This window comes from Pinus tabuliformis, chromosome 1_2 (assembly GCF_031772625.1).
Source record: "Pinus tabuliformis cultivar Carrire ecotype Pingquan chromosome 1_2, CPIR1, whole genome shotgun sequence".
Lineage (NCBI taxonomy): Eukaryota > Viridiplantae > Streptophyta > Pinopsida > Pinales > Pinaceae > Pinus > Pinus tabuliformis.
In genome coordinates, this window is record NC_142298.1 from 541,321,786 (window position 1) to 541,337,316 (window position 15,531).

Genomic DNA, 15,531 nt, shown 5'->3' on the forward strand with positions numbered 1-15,531 from the left:
GTGTATTAGGGCAACTTCTGACATCTTATACTAATCTTAGTCTTGAGGCACAGCAATAAGGTTTTTGTTTGTTGAGACATCATGAGCACCCCAAGACAGTGGGTTAGGGCAGTTTTATGCAGTCTCACAAAATCAGTGAAGAAATTTGTGCACACAAGAAATTTGCTTTGGTTGCTTGGGAACATCTTCTGGACTGATTTCAAAAGCCTAACCATACATATATGTGTGGCCCTTTCATTGATGAGCCCTAATCAGTAAGCTACCTAGGTACCCCTGTAAATACTCTTCTCTGCAACAAATTGACTAAGGTTTGTGAACAACTGTAGACTATGGACAGAATGATGTTTGCTTTACTACAATGCATTGCTTAAGATTTGCTGCTACATTCCTCCAAAAGATCATGTGTTACTTTGTGAGCCCTACTGTCACTAATTCGTCTCAGAGATAGATTTCCAGTGCCTGTCAGTGTTGAATAAAAACATTCAAAAGTGAGTACTTGAGATAGCAAAGAAACTATAAGTCTGTAGGCCTTGTCATTGAAGAAGTACTCTCCAGTTTTAAATGTCTGAAGTGGTCACTGAAGATTAATTCCTAAGTGCTAAATTAGCTATAGGATTGACTGCTTATCTCATGATGCTATCACTACTGGACAGACTTGCATTCCTCCTAACTATGACATAAATATACAATGTGTAGAACTGACCTCTGTCCCTGTTGCTTCAAATCTTGAAGCAGCAATACAGATCTCCGGTATCCTGGTCTGAGACAAAAGGAGCAATCTAACACAGTGCATCTTTAACAGTGATCGTTTAAAAGTAAGCTTGTCGACAGTAACTTATATGACAATGAGATTGCAAGGAAGTGATCTACAAAACAGTGAGACTGTGACTTCTGTGATAGTGTCTTGGAAGCATGATTATGATCTATATGTCCATGACCTTGTTGCACATGAGTAACCTTGATATATAACTATGGTTTAGACATTGACAATAACCTTATTATATGATAGTGATTTGATTACACTCTGATGTATTGTAGTGTTTCCATAAAAGTGACCTTCAGTGATCCTTGATCTGACAGCTACAGAAATGAGGATGTGTGTGGTTATATGACAGTGAGGCGTAAATGAGCTTGACCAGGTTATACATATATAACTGCGATATGATGATTGTGACCTTGTATGACAAAGAACTTTATGTATTGTTGCATCTCCTTGACAGTGATGTTGTATCTCTTTGGCAGTGATGTGTGTGTAACAATATAGTATGGCATATGACAATTGACAGATGTGACAGCATATATGATGGTGATACCTACAGTGATAATTGGCAGCATTGTATACCAGTGACATTAATGACAATAGTGACATTGATGATGACATTAATGTCATTCTCTTGATGACAGTAAGAGAGACCTTGTAGTGGCAGTGTCTTTGATTTGTGTGAAAATTTCCAAATACGAAATTCTACTGCAGCAACTGATTTATTTCACCTACTTATCTCTCACAATAACTTATTTACGAAATCCCTTCAGTAAATATTAAAGTAAACTCTACTGCAGTTATCACATAATTACATAGAGAAAATAACAGTGATATACAAACACAAGAACCAATCACATCAACACAGTTGTTTTTGGACAATTGTCCCCGGAAAAACCCAATGTGGAAAAACTGGTGCAACATATGAGGGTTTTATAAATCTTCAGCAACAATCGCATTACAAGGAAGAATTTTACATAGAAACTGAGACACTACTGAGAGAAAACACCTGAGGCAAAGTTCATCCCTTTCCTGGAAACTTCCTGACACCCTGGAGACCTTTCTCCCAATTCTGCGTCACCTTTCTGTCACTCTGCGTCACTCTGATTCCCTCTGCGTCAACCTGCGTGAGGACTGCATCTTCCCTTTGCGTTCTCTGATATCCCTACGTCACCTCCTCCTCAGTCACTCCCTGCTGTTGATGCCCTCCTCTTCCTCCATCCTGCAACTCTCCCTCTGAAACTGATCTTCTCTTTGAGAATCAATTTTCCTTGGGATACTAAGTATCTGCTAGTATTTCTCCAAATGATCCTCAAGTCTTCTCTTATACTTTTTTTGTTGACGAATCAACAGTCGAGATTAAGTCTCTAACCAACGGCTAAGATTAAAGCAGACTTGATCCTCGTCTCTTAGAAGCTTCTCACCCTTATCTTTATTAATACCCATTAATATTTTTATTTTCCTAAGTTTAGACTTAGGAACCCATTAAAAATATCAATTATTTTAATAACTCCTCATCCAGGTAGAATTTCTCCAAACGATTTCTGGGTCTTGGAGATCTCATGTATTCTAGCCCCCTCCACAAAACTTTGGAGCTAGAGCACATCCGATGCCACACAAAATCAACACTCCCTCTTAGCGAGGAATGTGCTCTAGCAGTGCTTCCCAATAGAAACACCACACTGATCCATGGCATCTGTCTTCTACCCCTCATCTACTGCGCTACTGCAACCTGTACTCTTGCACATGACACTGCAGTTGTCACTACAACATCTTTACTGCAACTCCCTCTGAATATGCTGCATCATGTTGCCCATAGCACTGCCATTGCTAACTACTGCACTGCAACTCCCTATACTATCCATTTCTGCTACTGAAACAAATTCTTCACCATACCCATCTTCTCCCTAAAATAAACAAACTTTGTTCTTCCTAGAGCCTTGGTGAGGATCTCTACCACCTATTCTCTTATTGGAGTGTACCTCAATTGTACTGCCCCTCGTTGGACACAGTCCCTGACAAAGTGACACATGATATCAATGTGTTTCGATCGATGATGAAATACTGGATTCTCAGAGAACTTGATGCAACTCTGATTATCACATAAAATCTTGGTCGCTTCCATCCTTCTCCTGATAGATTCACAAGGAATTTCCCAAGCCATATGGCTTCGCACAAAGTTGTGCTAACTGCCATATATTCTGTTTCAGCTGAGATCAGAGCCACATATTTCTGTTTTCTACTACACCAGGAGGTCATTCCTGATCCAATGTTGAAACATTACCCAGTTGTACTTTTTCGATCTACTGAACTTCCAGCCCAATCTATGTCAGTGAACCCACTCACCCTGATGTCATTGCCTCTGGTGTACAATAGTCCATGCTCGACTATTCCTTGTATATACCTGAGGTCTACTTATAGCACTGACTGCTCACGAGGAGAAAGGGTCTATGCCCTTTGACTTTTAATTAAACTAATTAACTTGTTATTATTGCTAAGGTTATAATATCCCCATTCTCAAGGTATTTGGTTTTATTGTTGTGGCTGAATATCCCTTGATGGTGGTAGCTCCCATCAAGTCGAGCATTTATGTCCTGGGTAGATATTCAAGCATCTTGGGTTGAATCTACTAGAATACATGACTTATGGGAGCCTTAACCTATTTTATTTGCAATGTAAAGGTGATTGCACTTTGTAAGGGTTGTCACACCCATGGTTTAGCACACCTATTTATCCCACATGGACCCCTTGTTTCTTATGTATGTACCACACTTTGGTCGTGAGACCTTGGAGGTGATTATACTCATGATAATCCAATTTCACATTTCCCTATGCAGTCTCACAATTCTCAAGGCATATCACGGATATTGAGGCATCAGTCACATTCTTCGAGGCACAATTGGGTTGTTTGCACCCACATGGACACCCTTTATACAAGCGACATGGAAGATGCTGAGATTTCTCATTATTTTACACTTTTGAGCTGACTTTTTTGTCACTAATGAGGGACAACCCACATGTGTGGGCATTTATGACAATCGTGGGGTTCATTTTGAGCTTATTTGGACTTGGAGGCGCCACTGAAGTGATGTGTCACCTTGACATTATGACATGGCAATCACTTAAGGCCACTTTGATGATGTGGAGACAACTTATAACCATGATTTGAAGACTTAATAGCCCAAATAAAGGAGCCATCCACATTTAGAAGCCTTTTGTTGACTTTTGAAGAGGTTGTTTCACGTATTTGAGGTAGACGTTAGAGGAAGGGACAAGGATCATTGCTTGCCTTATTTTGAGGCCTCTTGAAGGCATTTTAAATGGAACATTACACACTCAAGGCAAATCGACTCTCCTCTAAGGGTCGCATCACCTCTCTAAGAGGGTTTTACAATATGAAAGCATCATTTTTTTTTGTATTTTGACTTGGTCTCCAAGTTGTGTGGATGACAAGTCATTTTTGTGTGATTCCTTAGGCTAAAAATAAGGAATAAAGAATGAGGAGCATTTGTGAGTGTCTTGTATAAATATAGGCCCTCCTCTCATTCCAGATGGCTGTAAATTATTGGAGATCATTCTCATAAGCCATTAATAGAAGATCTTTACTTGGTGTTTCAGTGTCAACTCCTTGGAGCTCTCTCTTTCTTGCCTACTTTTCTTGGTTCATTGAAGATATATTTGTGAATGATCAAGACTTCCACTAACTAGCAAGATCGATTCATTAGAGGGCAAACTTTTGTCACTTGGAAGGAGGACATCCAGCCTTTGTATCTCTTCCATTCTCCTTAGTTGAATTGTAAGTGTTCAATCTCTTGCTTGTTTTAGCTTCATGATCCTTGACAAGGGTTTTAAGTATTATTTTCTATTTTGTTGTTGATCTTGTCGATGAAAGTTATTCCCTTTGAGGAAACCCTTTTTGTCGAGCCTTGGTTTTCATAACTTGCCATGAGTAGACAATGGATCACTTGGTCACTAGACCCTAGTCTTTTATTCTAATCCATAAGCATTGAATATCCAATTCTAAAAGGGGCATCTTACTTGACCCCATAAGCCCTAAGTGGAGACAAGGCACTAAGCTTAACTCCCAACAACCAACCAAAAAACCTTAAAAACATAAATAATTTTAATTTTTGTCTTGTAAAAGATAAAAATACAAAAAAATATAAAAAAATAAATTGCACAAAAAGATTTAGTCATTGTCTAGTGTAAACTTAACAATTGAATTTTACTTTCTAGACACTTTTTATCCAAGGGTTTATACTTAATTGTTTATTTCTAACCCTAATTAGGAAAAATGGCCCCATAGATTTGTGCACCAAGGTATTATCTAACTATTTGTGGACTACTTTAAGGCATTTACTAATTCTGGAAATTAATTACGGCAAGAAAAATTATAATTGGTGAAACCCTAAAATGTGCATTCTAATCCTACTCTAGCTTATTTTTCATTCTTAGATTGTTTATTAGGCTTATTTAATGCATTCTAATGATGAAATTCATCTCCTAAGTGCTTTATTGCATTTATATTTCATTTTGGAGATTTTTGGTGAAACCCTAGGGGGATTCACCAACTAGTTTTACAAGTTTGTACTAATTTCATGATTATTGTTCATTAAGACATGTAATTAATCATTGTTGGGCTGTTTCTCAATATTATATTCATTTCCCTATCCAACACATCCAAGATTTAGCATTTAAAGTGCTTTTAGGTGCTTGGGTGGCTTTTCCTTACCCGAAATCTACATTTTCTGTGTTTTTATCAGATCTTGGAATTTGTGGACAGCGGCAAGCTTGTCCAATTTATAGCATATTGTCAAGAGGTAACTCAAGTATATCATTTGTCCTTGATTTGTGCAAACATAACTCACTCCTGTGTGATAAAAGATACTTACTCTCTAGCTTAAAGAGTGATATCATAAGTGTTGATTTGTATTTCTGCTGTTTTTTATCTTCTATTTCAGATTTAAGCATTCATTAATTAACTCCTCACCCTCATTACATCATGGTGTTTAATGCCCTACCTTCTTATGAAATATTCTTAAGGCATCTTACAATTTGATTGGTGTTGGTCTCTTTAACTATGTATTGAGGTGTGTGTTGTTTGAAGTGAATTGCATTCTGCATACAACTATATACTTTACAGGGTCATTTCCATAGATGGGATACCCCCCATGGCATCAAGGAGTTGACCCAGAGTGAAGGGGAGATTGCCCTGAGGTGATAATTGTTGATTTTTGGTAGCATCGGATGTGCTCTAGCCTTGAAATTTGGAGGAGAGGCTAAGGCACATGAGATCTCCAAGACCCAAAAATCGTTTTGAGAAATTCCATCCGGATGAGGAGTTATTAAAATAATTAATATTTTTAATGGGTTCCTAAGTCTAAACTTAGGAAAATAAAAATATTAATGGGTATTAATAAAGATAAGGATGAGAAGCTTCTAAGAGACGAGGATCAAGTTTGTTTTAATCTTAGCCATTGATTAGGGACTTAATCTCGGTCGTTGATTCATCAACAGGAAAAGTATAAGAGAAGACTTGAGGGTCATTTGGAGACACACCAACAGATACTCAGTATCTCAAGGAAATTTGATTCTCAAGGAAGAGGAGATCGATTTCAGAGGGAATTGCAGGGTGGAGGAAGAGGAGGGCTTCAACAGCAAGTAGTGATCAAGGAGGAGGTGACGCAGGGGCAGTGGAAGACAGCGCAGAAAGAGAGATGCAATCCAGAGGAGAGACATAGGGCCTACACAGGCTGACACAGAGGGACACAGAGCCACTCAGAGCCATGCTGGGTCAATCAGAGTGATGCGGGGGTGACGCAGAAGTGGGAGCAGGGTCTCCAAAGTGTCAGATGGTCTCAAAGGGAAAGTCTCAGGTGTTTTCTTTCAGTTTTTCTATAAAATCATTCCTTGTAAAAGAAATTTTTGTTGAAGATTAATAAAGCCCTCATCTGCTGCACCGTTCTCCCACATTGGGATTTTCTGGGGACAATTGTCCAAAAATAACTATGTCGATGTGATTGATTCTTGTGCATGTATTTTTTCTCTGGGTAATTGTGTGATAACTGCAGTAGAATTTATTTTAATATTTAATGAAGGAATTTCGTAAACAACTTATTAAGAATAATAAGTAGGTGAAATAACTCAGTTGCTGCAGTGATAGAATTTCAATTTAGAAATTTTCACATGGTATCAGAGGAGAGATCCAACAACAGGAAAGAAAAATCAATTATGGGTCAAGAGTATGTTGCAGAGGCATCCACTCGAGGGGACTCGTGCAGATTTCCAGAAGAATGCACAAGGGACGAATATTCGATGTTAGCTTCCAGATTGGAAGAAGAAGTCGCTTGCCTTGCAAGCTCTGTCTCCTCGGAGGTTTGGTATATAGAAAGTGGAGCTTCCTGGCATATGACAGGAATCCGAGAATGTTTTTACAGATTATCAGGAAAAAAGAATGAATTTTCAGATCACCATGGGGAATAAGGCAAAGTGTACCGAAGCAGGAGAACAACTTCGAGCAACCAATGTGCTACATGTGCCGGGATTGGGGATGAACTTACTTTTCATATCTCAACTTCAAAACAAGGGCTATGACATTTTCTTCATTAAGGAGAAGTATATGTCAAACACCCAAGTTGGAAAATGAAGGCTCGGATTGGAATCAGAATTAACAGGTTGTACAGGTTACAGCTAGAATCAACAATAGCACTGATAGGCAATATTGGAGACAAAGACTTGAATGAGCTATGGCACAGGAGGATGGGACACTTACACCATGGGGCTCTAAGAATTCTCAAGAAAACAGTATCAGGAGTTCCAGAACTAAGTACTGAACAGGATGACGTATGTAGAGGGTATGCTCTGGGCAAGTATGCCAAAGCTGCGTTTTCCAGAAGTAACAATAGCGCGAAGAGTGTGCTAGGATTGATACACTCAGACATCTGCGAACCGATGTCCACAAAATCTCTTAGTGGTGCCGAATACTTCATCACTTTCATCGATGACCATTCCATGAAGACTTGGATCTACTTTCTGAAAACCAAGGATGAAGTTTTCGGTTGATTCAAATAGTCCAATGCTCTAGTGGAGAATATGACACGAAAGAAGATAAAAGTGTTGCGCTCGAACAATGGTGGAGAGTATGTTGACAAGGACTTCACCGATTTTTGCGCAAAGGAAGGCATCAGAAGAGAGTTGACAACTCCCTACAATCCAGAGCAGATTGGAGTAGCAGAAAGGAAAAGCGGGACTATTGTGGAAGCAGCTAGGGCAATGTTGTATGATCAGGATATGCCTAAATTCTTGTGGGCAGAAGCATGCAGCACGGCAGTTTATGTCCAGAATAGGACTCGTCACAAGGCATTGGACAAAATCACTCTGGAGAAGGTCTTCATTGGGAAGACACATGAAGTCAGTCATTTCAAGATATTTGGGAGTTTGGCATATTGTCGTATACCTGAAGAGACGAGAAAGAAATTAGATCAAACTACTGAGAAAGGATATCTTGTGGGATAGCGAGAATGCTAAGGCATATAGAGTCTATCTTCCAGGGAGTAGGAAGGTAGTAGCTCGGCGGGATGTAAAGTTCATGGAGGATAGAGCTTTCAGAAAATCCTGAGAAATGCCTTCCGAGGAGCAATCGAAAGACGATTCATTGGTCATACCACTTCAACCAGTGGAAACTGGTACCAGAAATCCTCCTGAAGACAAGGCTTCAGAACAGGAGGAATCTCGGGAAGAAGAGGAGTTGATAGATGTACCTACTACCAGTGGAAGAAAGAGCCTGGAAGTCCGACAAATTCTACGGGATGCAGAAGACTTCATTGGTGCACCCAGGAATAGTAAAAGGGAGAGAAGACAGCCAGACATATACCAGGCCTTAATAGCTCAAGTTGGGGAACCTTCTAGTTTTTAGGAGGCCGTTCAACATCAAGTAGGGTAGATGTTATGTTGGAGGAATAGAGATCTATAATGGTCAATGATGTCTAGGAAGTGGTACCTAGGCCTCAGGACAGATCAGTGGTAGGTTCGAGATGGATCTACAAGGTCAAATATGTTGCAGACAGCAGTGTGGAGAAATACAAAGCCAAGTTCGTGGCTAAGGGATATGCTCAGAAGGAAGGGATAGACTACGAAAGAAACCTCCGCACCAATAGCCAGGTATACTTCTATTAGGACCGTGAAATCTCTTGCAACGCAGATGGGGTGGGAGATTCATCATATGGATGTCAAGATGGCATTCTTGAACGGGGTAATAGAAGAGGAACTATACATCGAACAGCCAGAAGGTTTTGAAACACATGAGAAGAAATCTCATGTATGCAGATTAAAGAAAGCCTTGTATGGGCTGAAGCAAACACCTAGGGCATGGTACAGTTGAATTGATGGCTACTTGCAGAAGATGGGGTTCGTCAAGAGTGATGCAGACCCTAATCTCTACTATCTGGTTGTAGAGAATGAGCCTCTAATTCTAGTGTTATATGTGGATGATCTCTTCCTGACAGGATCATCCAGGCTCATCAAAGACTAAAAGAAGAACCTAGCCATAGAATTCGACATGAAGGATTTGGGACAGATGCACTATTTTCTGGGGTTGGAAGTTTGGCAACAGAAGGGTGAGATCTTCCTGGGACAAGGGAGATATGCTACAAAAATCTTGAAGAGATTCAGGATGCAGGACTGTAGACCTATGGCTACTCCAATGATCACCAACTAGAAGAAGATTGATGCATCAGAAGATAAAGATGTTGATCCCACCTTGTATAGGCAACTCATAGGGTCCCTGATGTATTTGGTCAATACTAGACCAGACATTTGTTACGCTCCTCGATCAATTCATGGTAGAACCTAAGAGGGCGCATTGGGCAGCAGCCAAACATGTTCTCAGGTATATACAAGGAACAGTCGAGCATGGACTATTGTATACCAGAGGCAATGACATCAGGCTGATTGGGTTCACTGACATAGATTGGGCTGGAAGTTCAGCGGATCAGAAAAGTACAACTGGGTACTGTTTTAACATTGGGTCAAGAATGACCTCCTGGTGCAGTAGGAAACAGAAATTTGTGGCTCTGAGCTTAGCTGAAGCATAATATATGGCAGCTAGCACAGCGTCGTGCGAAGCCATATGGCTTAGGAAATTGCTAGTGAATCTATTCAGGAGAAGGATGGAAGCAACTAAAATCATGTGTGATAATTAGAGTTGCATCAAGCTCTCTCAGAATCTAGTATTTCATGATCGGTCGAAGCACATCAATATCAGGTGTCACTTTGTCAGAGTCTGAGTCCAACGTGCGGCAGTACAGTTGAGGTACACTCCTACAGGAGAACAGGTGGCAGACATCCTCACCAAGGATCTAGGAAGAACAAAGTTTGTTCATTTCAGGGAGAAGATGGGGATGGTAAAGAATTCATTTCAATAATGGATAAGTATCAAAAGTTGCAGTGCAGCAATTAGCAGTCACAGTGCTATGAGCAGCATGATGTAGCAGGTTGAGAGGGAGCTGCAGTACAACAACAGCAATGGCAGTGGCAGAGTCATGGGCAGCAGTACAGGAAGCAGCAATGCATGGGATGTGAGGTAGCAAGCCAAGCATCAGCACAGGTACCGATGTGGAAGATCAGTGTGATGTTTCTATACTGAAACATCGCTAGAGCACATTCCTCGCTAATAGGGAGTGTTGATTTTTGATAGCATCGGATGTGCTCTAGCCTTGAAATTTGAAGAAGCGGCTAAGGCACATGAGATCTCCAAGACCCAGAAATCGTTTTGAGAAATTCCATCTGAATGAGGAGTTCTTAAAATAATTAATATTTTTAATGGGTTCCTAAGTTTAAACTTAGGAAAATAAAAATATTAATGGGTATTAATAAAGATAAAGATGAGAAGCTTCTAAGAGACGAGGATCAAGTCTATTTTAATCTTAGCCGTTGATTAGGGTCTTAATCTCGGTCGTTGATTCATCAACGGGAAAAGTATAAGAGAAGACTTGAGGATCATTTGGAGACATAACAGCAGATACTCAGTATCTCAAGGAAGAGGAGATCGATTTCAAAGGGAGTTACAGGTTGGAGGAAGATGAGGGCTTTAGCAGCAGGCAGTGATCGAGGAGGAGGTGACGTAGGGGCAGTGGAAGACAGCGTAGAAAGAGAGACGCAGGGCCTACGCAGGCTGACGCAGAGCCACTCAGAGCCACGCTGGGTCAATCAGAGTGACGCAGGGGTGACACAGAAGTGGGAGCAGGGTCTCCAAAGTGTCAGATGGTCTTAGAGGGAAAGTCTCAGGTGTTTTCTTTCAGTTTCTCTATAAAATCATTCCTTGTAAAAGCAATTGTTGCTGAAGATTAATAAAGCCCTCATCTGTTGCACCGGTTTTCCCACATTGGGTTTTTCCGAGGACAATTGTCCAAAAATAACTGTGTCGATGTGATTGATTCTTGTGCATGTATTTTTTCTTTGGGTAATTGTGTGATAACTACAATAGAATTTATTTTAATATTTGCTAAAGGAATTTCGTAAATAACTTATTGAGATAATAAGTAGGTGAAATAAAATAGTTGCTGCAGTGATAGAATTTCAGTTTAGAAATTTTCACAATAATGGTGTGTTTCCCAAATGTGCTTACCCTTGTAGCACTGCAGTTGATACTTTCATAAGGGTGCTAATTTGTGCAATAGCAGTGCCCATTGACAAAATAAGATGACACTCAAGTTAGATTTTGAAGAAATCCAATCTGGGTGCTAACACCATCTATTGACTTCTCTACACCAGCATCAAACCTAAATTTGAAATCAAGCCACTTGAAAATTAGATAGTGAAACTTCAATAAATATTGGAAAACTTCATACTAGTTCTTTTCCATCCACCACCACAGAGAATCCTCCTTGACTTGTTTCCCCATGAACCACTCTATCAAGGACTTTTCCATTAAGAATCTAACTTCTTCCATTCCCATGTACTTTCTCAAAACTGTATTTACCTTCTCCTCCCATGGTCCAATAAGCTTTATCTTCCTTTTACTTTCCAAAAAGCCCAAATTTACTTCCTTTTCCTTCTTCCTAGTATCTTTCTCCCCTCCTACCAATTCATCCCGAGCTAAATCTCCAAAACTCGCTTAGATTTAACTCCTTGCTCACAATTAAGCCCATGAGCAGAAGTCTGAAACTCTTCATAGATATAGGAAGTTTCTTCCCCTCCTTATACCAACAACGGAAATGTCAACTACACCTTGAAAATGGCAGTATTTGCATTCCTTTTATCAACTTGATCTCCAACTTCTGCAAGAGTTAAGGTTTGTACTCTCCCAACATGACCTAAGTATTGATGCCTTAACTTTTTGTCCCTTTCGCATTGAAGGGTCGATACTTGTCCTCCTTTGGAAATCTCCACCAAATAGGGGGCTTTCCTAATATTCTAAGTAGGTATAAATCATACCTTTGTCCATTGTTGATCTCCTCATCGTAGGCCCTGGAATCTTCCCAATTTCTATTATCTCTCCCTTGAATTAAATATGGACTTTAGGAGAACCTCCTCTCCCTCCTCATAGTACACAAACTCTTATAATTCTTCTCTCTTTTATTCATGCATTTAAGTCTCTAAATCCACTTTTGACCAATTTTTTAAGAGCCATTTGAACCAAAACTAGCCAACCCAATCGATTTAACCCTAATGTTAAACTGACTACCCCTTGAACCATTTTGGCCCGAACACGAATGTGGCAAAAGATGGAGAAAAAAAACAACAACAAAAAAAATGAGTAAACCACCCCTCGCACTCGACACCATTTTATGATTTATCATTTCACCCTTACATGATAAGTACGCAAGAAAACTTTGGATATTTGGTGTTTAATGGTTTGGATTTACATTGACATAGATGAATGTATATTTTTTTAATTAAATTTTTCATATCTTAACTATTTTTAGTAAATTGGTTCATCAGCAGGTTCAAACCAGTTTCCAATTGAACCCTCAGCCAGTTTTGAGGATGCCTTGAAAATACACACAAAAGTGTCTTTGTAACTTCAAACTGCCTTGGAGAACTTTCAGAGATAGCTTTATGTCTTTTACTCAGGGAGGATAATATGAGATACTTAGATAGATGCCCAAAGATATTATCCTCCCTAATTACATTACAAGAATGTTGAGAAACTGCTTTTAAGGGCCGTGGTCTACAATCCTTTTTTTTCTTCTTTTTCTTTTCTTTTTCTTTTTTTTTTCCAAAGTGATGTTTAATTTCCACTTAATAACCCCCGGCAAGCCCACCCAAAGGAGCCACACACCAGCCGGCCCAAACTGCGAGGCCTAACCCTGACGCAAGCAAGGAGAATTGAACCCACGCCTCATGACAAAGGGGGACCTCAACCAACTGGGCTACCCATCCGGGCTACACCATATATCTTTCATATTGTTTATTAAAAATATGACACTGCCTTTAAGGGCCCAGGTCTACAATCCTACACAACGTATCTTTCATATTGCTTATTAGAAATATGACTTGAAGGCATAGGCAGAGGACCAGACTTACATGAAAAAAAAATTCAGGATGCCCACTGGATTTTGACCGAAAGCTCAGCACTCCCAATTTGGGCCTAGTCTTAGAATGATTAGTTGTTTTCATAGGTCTAAGCAGGACAATAAATTATAAATGCCCATCTTAAGCTTAATTCAACGTTGTGATATATTATGGTGAGTAAAAGATGCTGACTCTTACTTCCACGATACAAAACAATATACATGCTTTGCCCTGCTAGGCTTATATAAAATCTCACATTATAACCATAATGGGAAGCACTGCAAGTCACTTCCCTTCCAGAAAGGAGACAGCGCCCTGCTAAATCCAAAAACCTTATTCTTTGATGCAGTTGCAATTAAATGATAAGCTTGTGGATACACTATTAACTTAGTAACATCTTCTCCACAATACCCAATGCGACTTCAGTGAAATGGTACTCATATTGATATACTATTAACTTATTAAAGCTTCTCTAAGATACTCAAATGGGATTTAGATAAGCTAAACTGAGATCTAAGTACAGCTATAACAATTAAGGAAAAATGGATATTGTTTGATACAGTACCAGTCTTGACGTAATAATGCCCGTATTGGATTCCATACCATAAACTAGATTTATATTCTCTAGTTCTGATAAGTTAATCTACGACACTGAAAGTCATAATGTTTAATATGAGTGTAGATTAATTACCAGCAGAGCTGCTGCTGAATCTAACAATCCCTCTCTTGTGGAATTTGGGCAGTGCTGCCACACTTGGCCCTTTTATTATTCCAACAACGAAACTCATTATATTATGTGTTAGACTCCTCTTTCCTTTGCACTACAATTGCTCTGTCCTGAGCTTATAGCCTTTCTTTGTCAATGTCTGCTCGTTTTAAAAGCCTGTTTTTTTTTGGTTGTTATTATATTTGAACTCATAAAGGTTCAAAGGTTCTCTTATCCGGATTCCGCTGTAAACGACAACAAGAGAACGAAAGCCAGAGATTGAAACACGCCTTCATCCTACTCATGCGACCATGCGGCCACACATGAGGCATGTAAAAATAAAACGAAGGGGGCATGCGTTTTTAGTACTGCACCAAAAAATAAAAAATAAAGGTTTTATCTCGCGTATTTGCTAAACATGATATGGGTTATATTGTTTTTTTATTTGGTCAAAGTGTATTAAAGTTTTGATTAAAAATAAATATTAAATTGAATATTTTGAGAATTAAAAAATAAATTTAAATTTTTTAAAATATAAATGTGTTGATGACCATTTGAATGCGGTTTTAAATAAAATTGTTAAATATAAAAGGTATATTAAAAAATAAAAAAATCTAAAAAAAAATTCAATCTTATTTATTCAGCCTTAGATGTTAGGAGAGATGGATCTGATCCTTAGACCTATTAGCCCTTGGATCTTCTTCGCTAGGGTCAGATGTTGATTTACTTCATGCATTGTATCTTTTATAGGAGACCATTTGGTTTTCCCACTTTGTATATACATCAATGTACTCAACAATCCCTTTGACCTACTTTGTGGTTATTAGTTGGACATAAATATAATTATCTTATCTTATCTTATCTATACACCAAGAGTTATAATAATTTAGGCTTTGTTAACCCGAAGATGTCGAAAGTCGTGCATGACCTCCCCCTAGACTCTCCATGTGAATGGCAAGCAAGTGGGCTGCATGGCAAGGCATCCAGCAACAAACCCGTGTGAAACCCTTCATCGATGCTCGAGCACATTTATGCGGAGGTAGGTGGGAGATGGGTCTCATATGGCGATTGATGGATACCGTAATGTTATTATGACGATGGCAGTTAAGGGTATGCGTTTCAAACTAGTGCCTTAAGCCAAACTCATGGCTCATTGATGAGTATTGGAGATTTGAAGGGGTGACCTGCCATACCTCGGATTGTGACAGGGGTGGCACACGTTTGCAGAAGGGAGCCTTTGGCCCCTCGACTTTTTATTTATTCATGTATTCTTGGTGGCGTCCTCTAGACCGGGTGAGCTTTCGAATCCCAAATTGTCGATGGCTCTCACCTGGCAATTTACATGAATTGTGGTTCATTGCAGGGTTTATTCCTAGAAACGTTGATGGAGTTAGGCAGAGTATCAGTGGAGATTGGGGAGGCATCTACCCCAATTGCCTCTTGTTGCATTGGGTTTGTGTTATATTGTGGCCCTTCAACCCATTAGTGCAGGGCTGTGTGGCCCTCGAAGGGTATTTGTCTGTGGGCATCTTAGCCTCTTCTTTTGGTGGTG

General features: G+C 39.5%; 1 protein-coding gene across 5 annotated transcripts in view; it reads right to left on the minus strand.

Moving 5' to 3' along the window:
* The window catches only part of LOC149206731 (protein IN CHLOROPLAST ATPASE BIOGENESIS, chloroplastic-like), a 226,915-nt gene extending 212,594 nt beyond the window's left edge, over window positions 1–14,321 (minus strand). For 2 of the 5 annotated variants that reach the window (XM_089395546.1, XM_089395544.1), the window contains exon 1: window positions 13,965–14,321. In XM_089395546.1, the coding sequence (XP_089251672.1) occupies window positions 13,965–14,061 (97 nt within the window). In that variant the 5' untranslated portion in view covers window positions 14,062–14,321. The remainder of the gene's footprint in view (window positions 1–13,964) is intronic. The other 3 variants (XR_016252586.1, XM_089395543.1, XM_089395542.1) reach the window with 3 other exon arrangements.
* Between the last annotated feature and the right edge of the window lie 1,210 nt (window positions 14,322–15,531).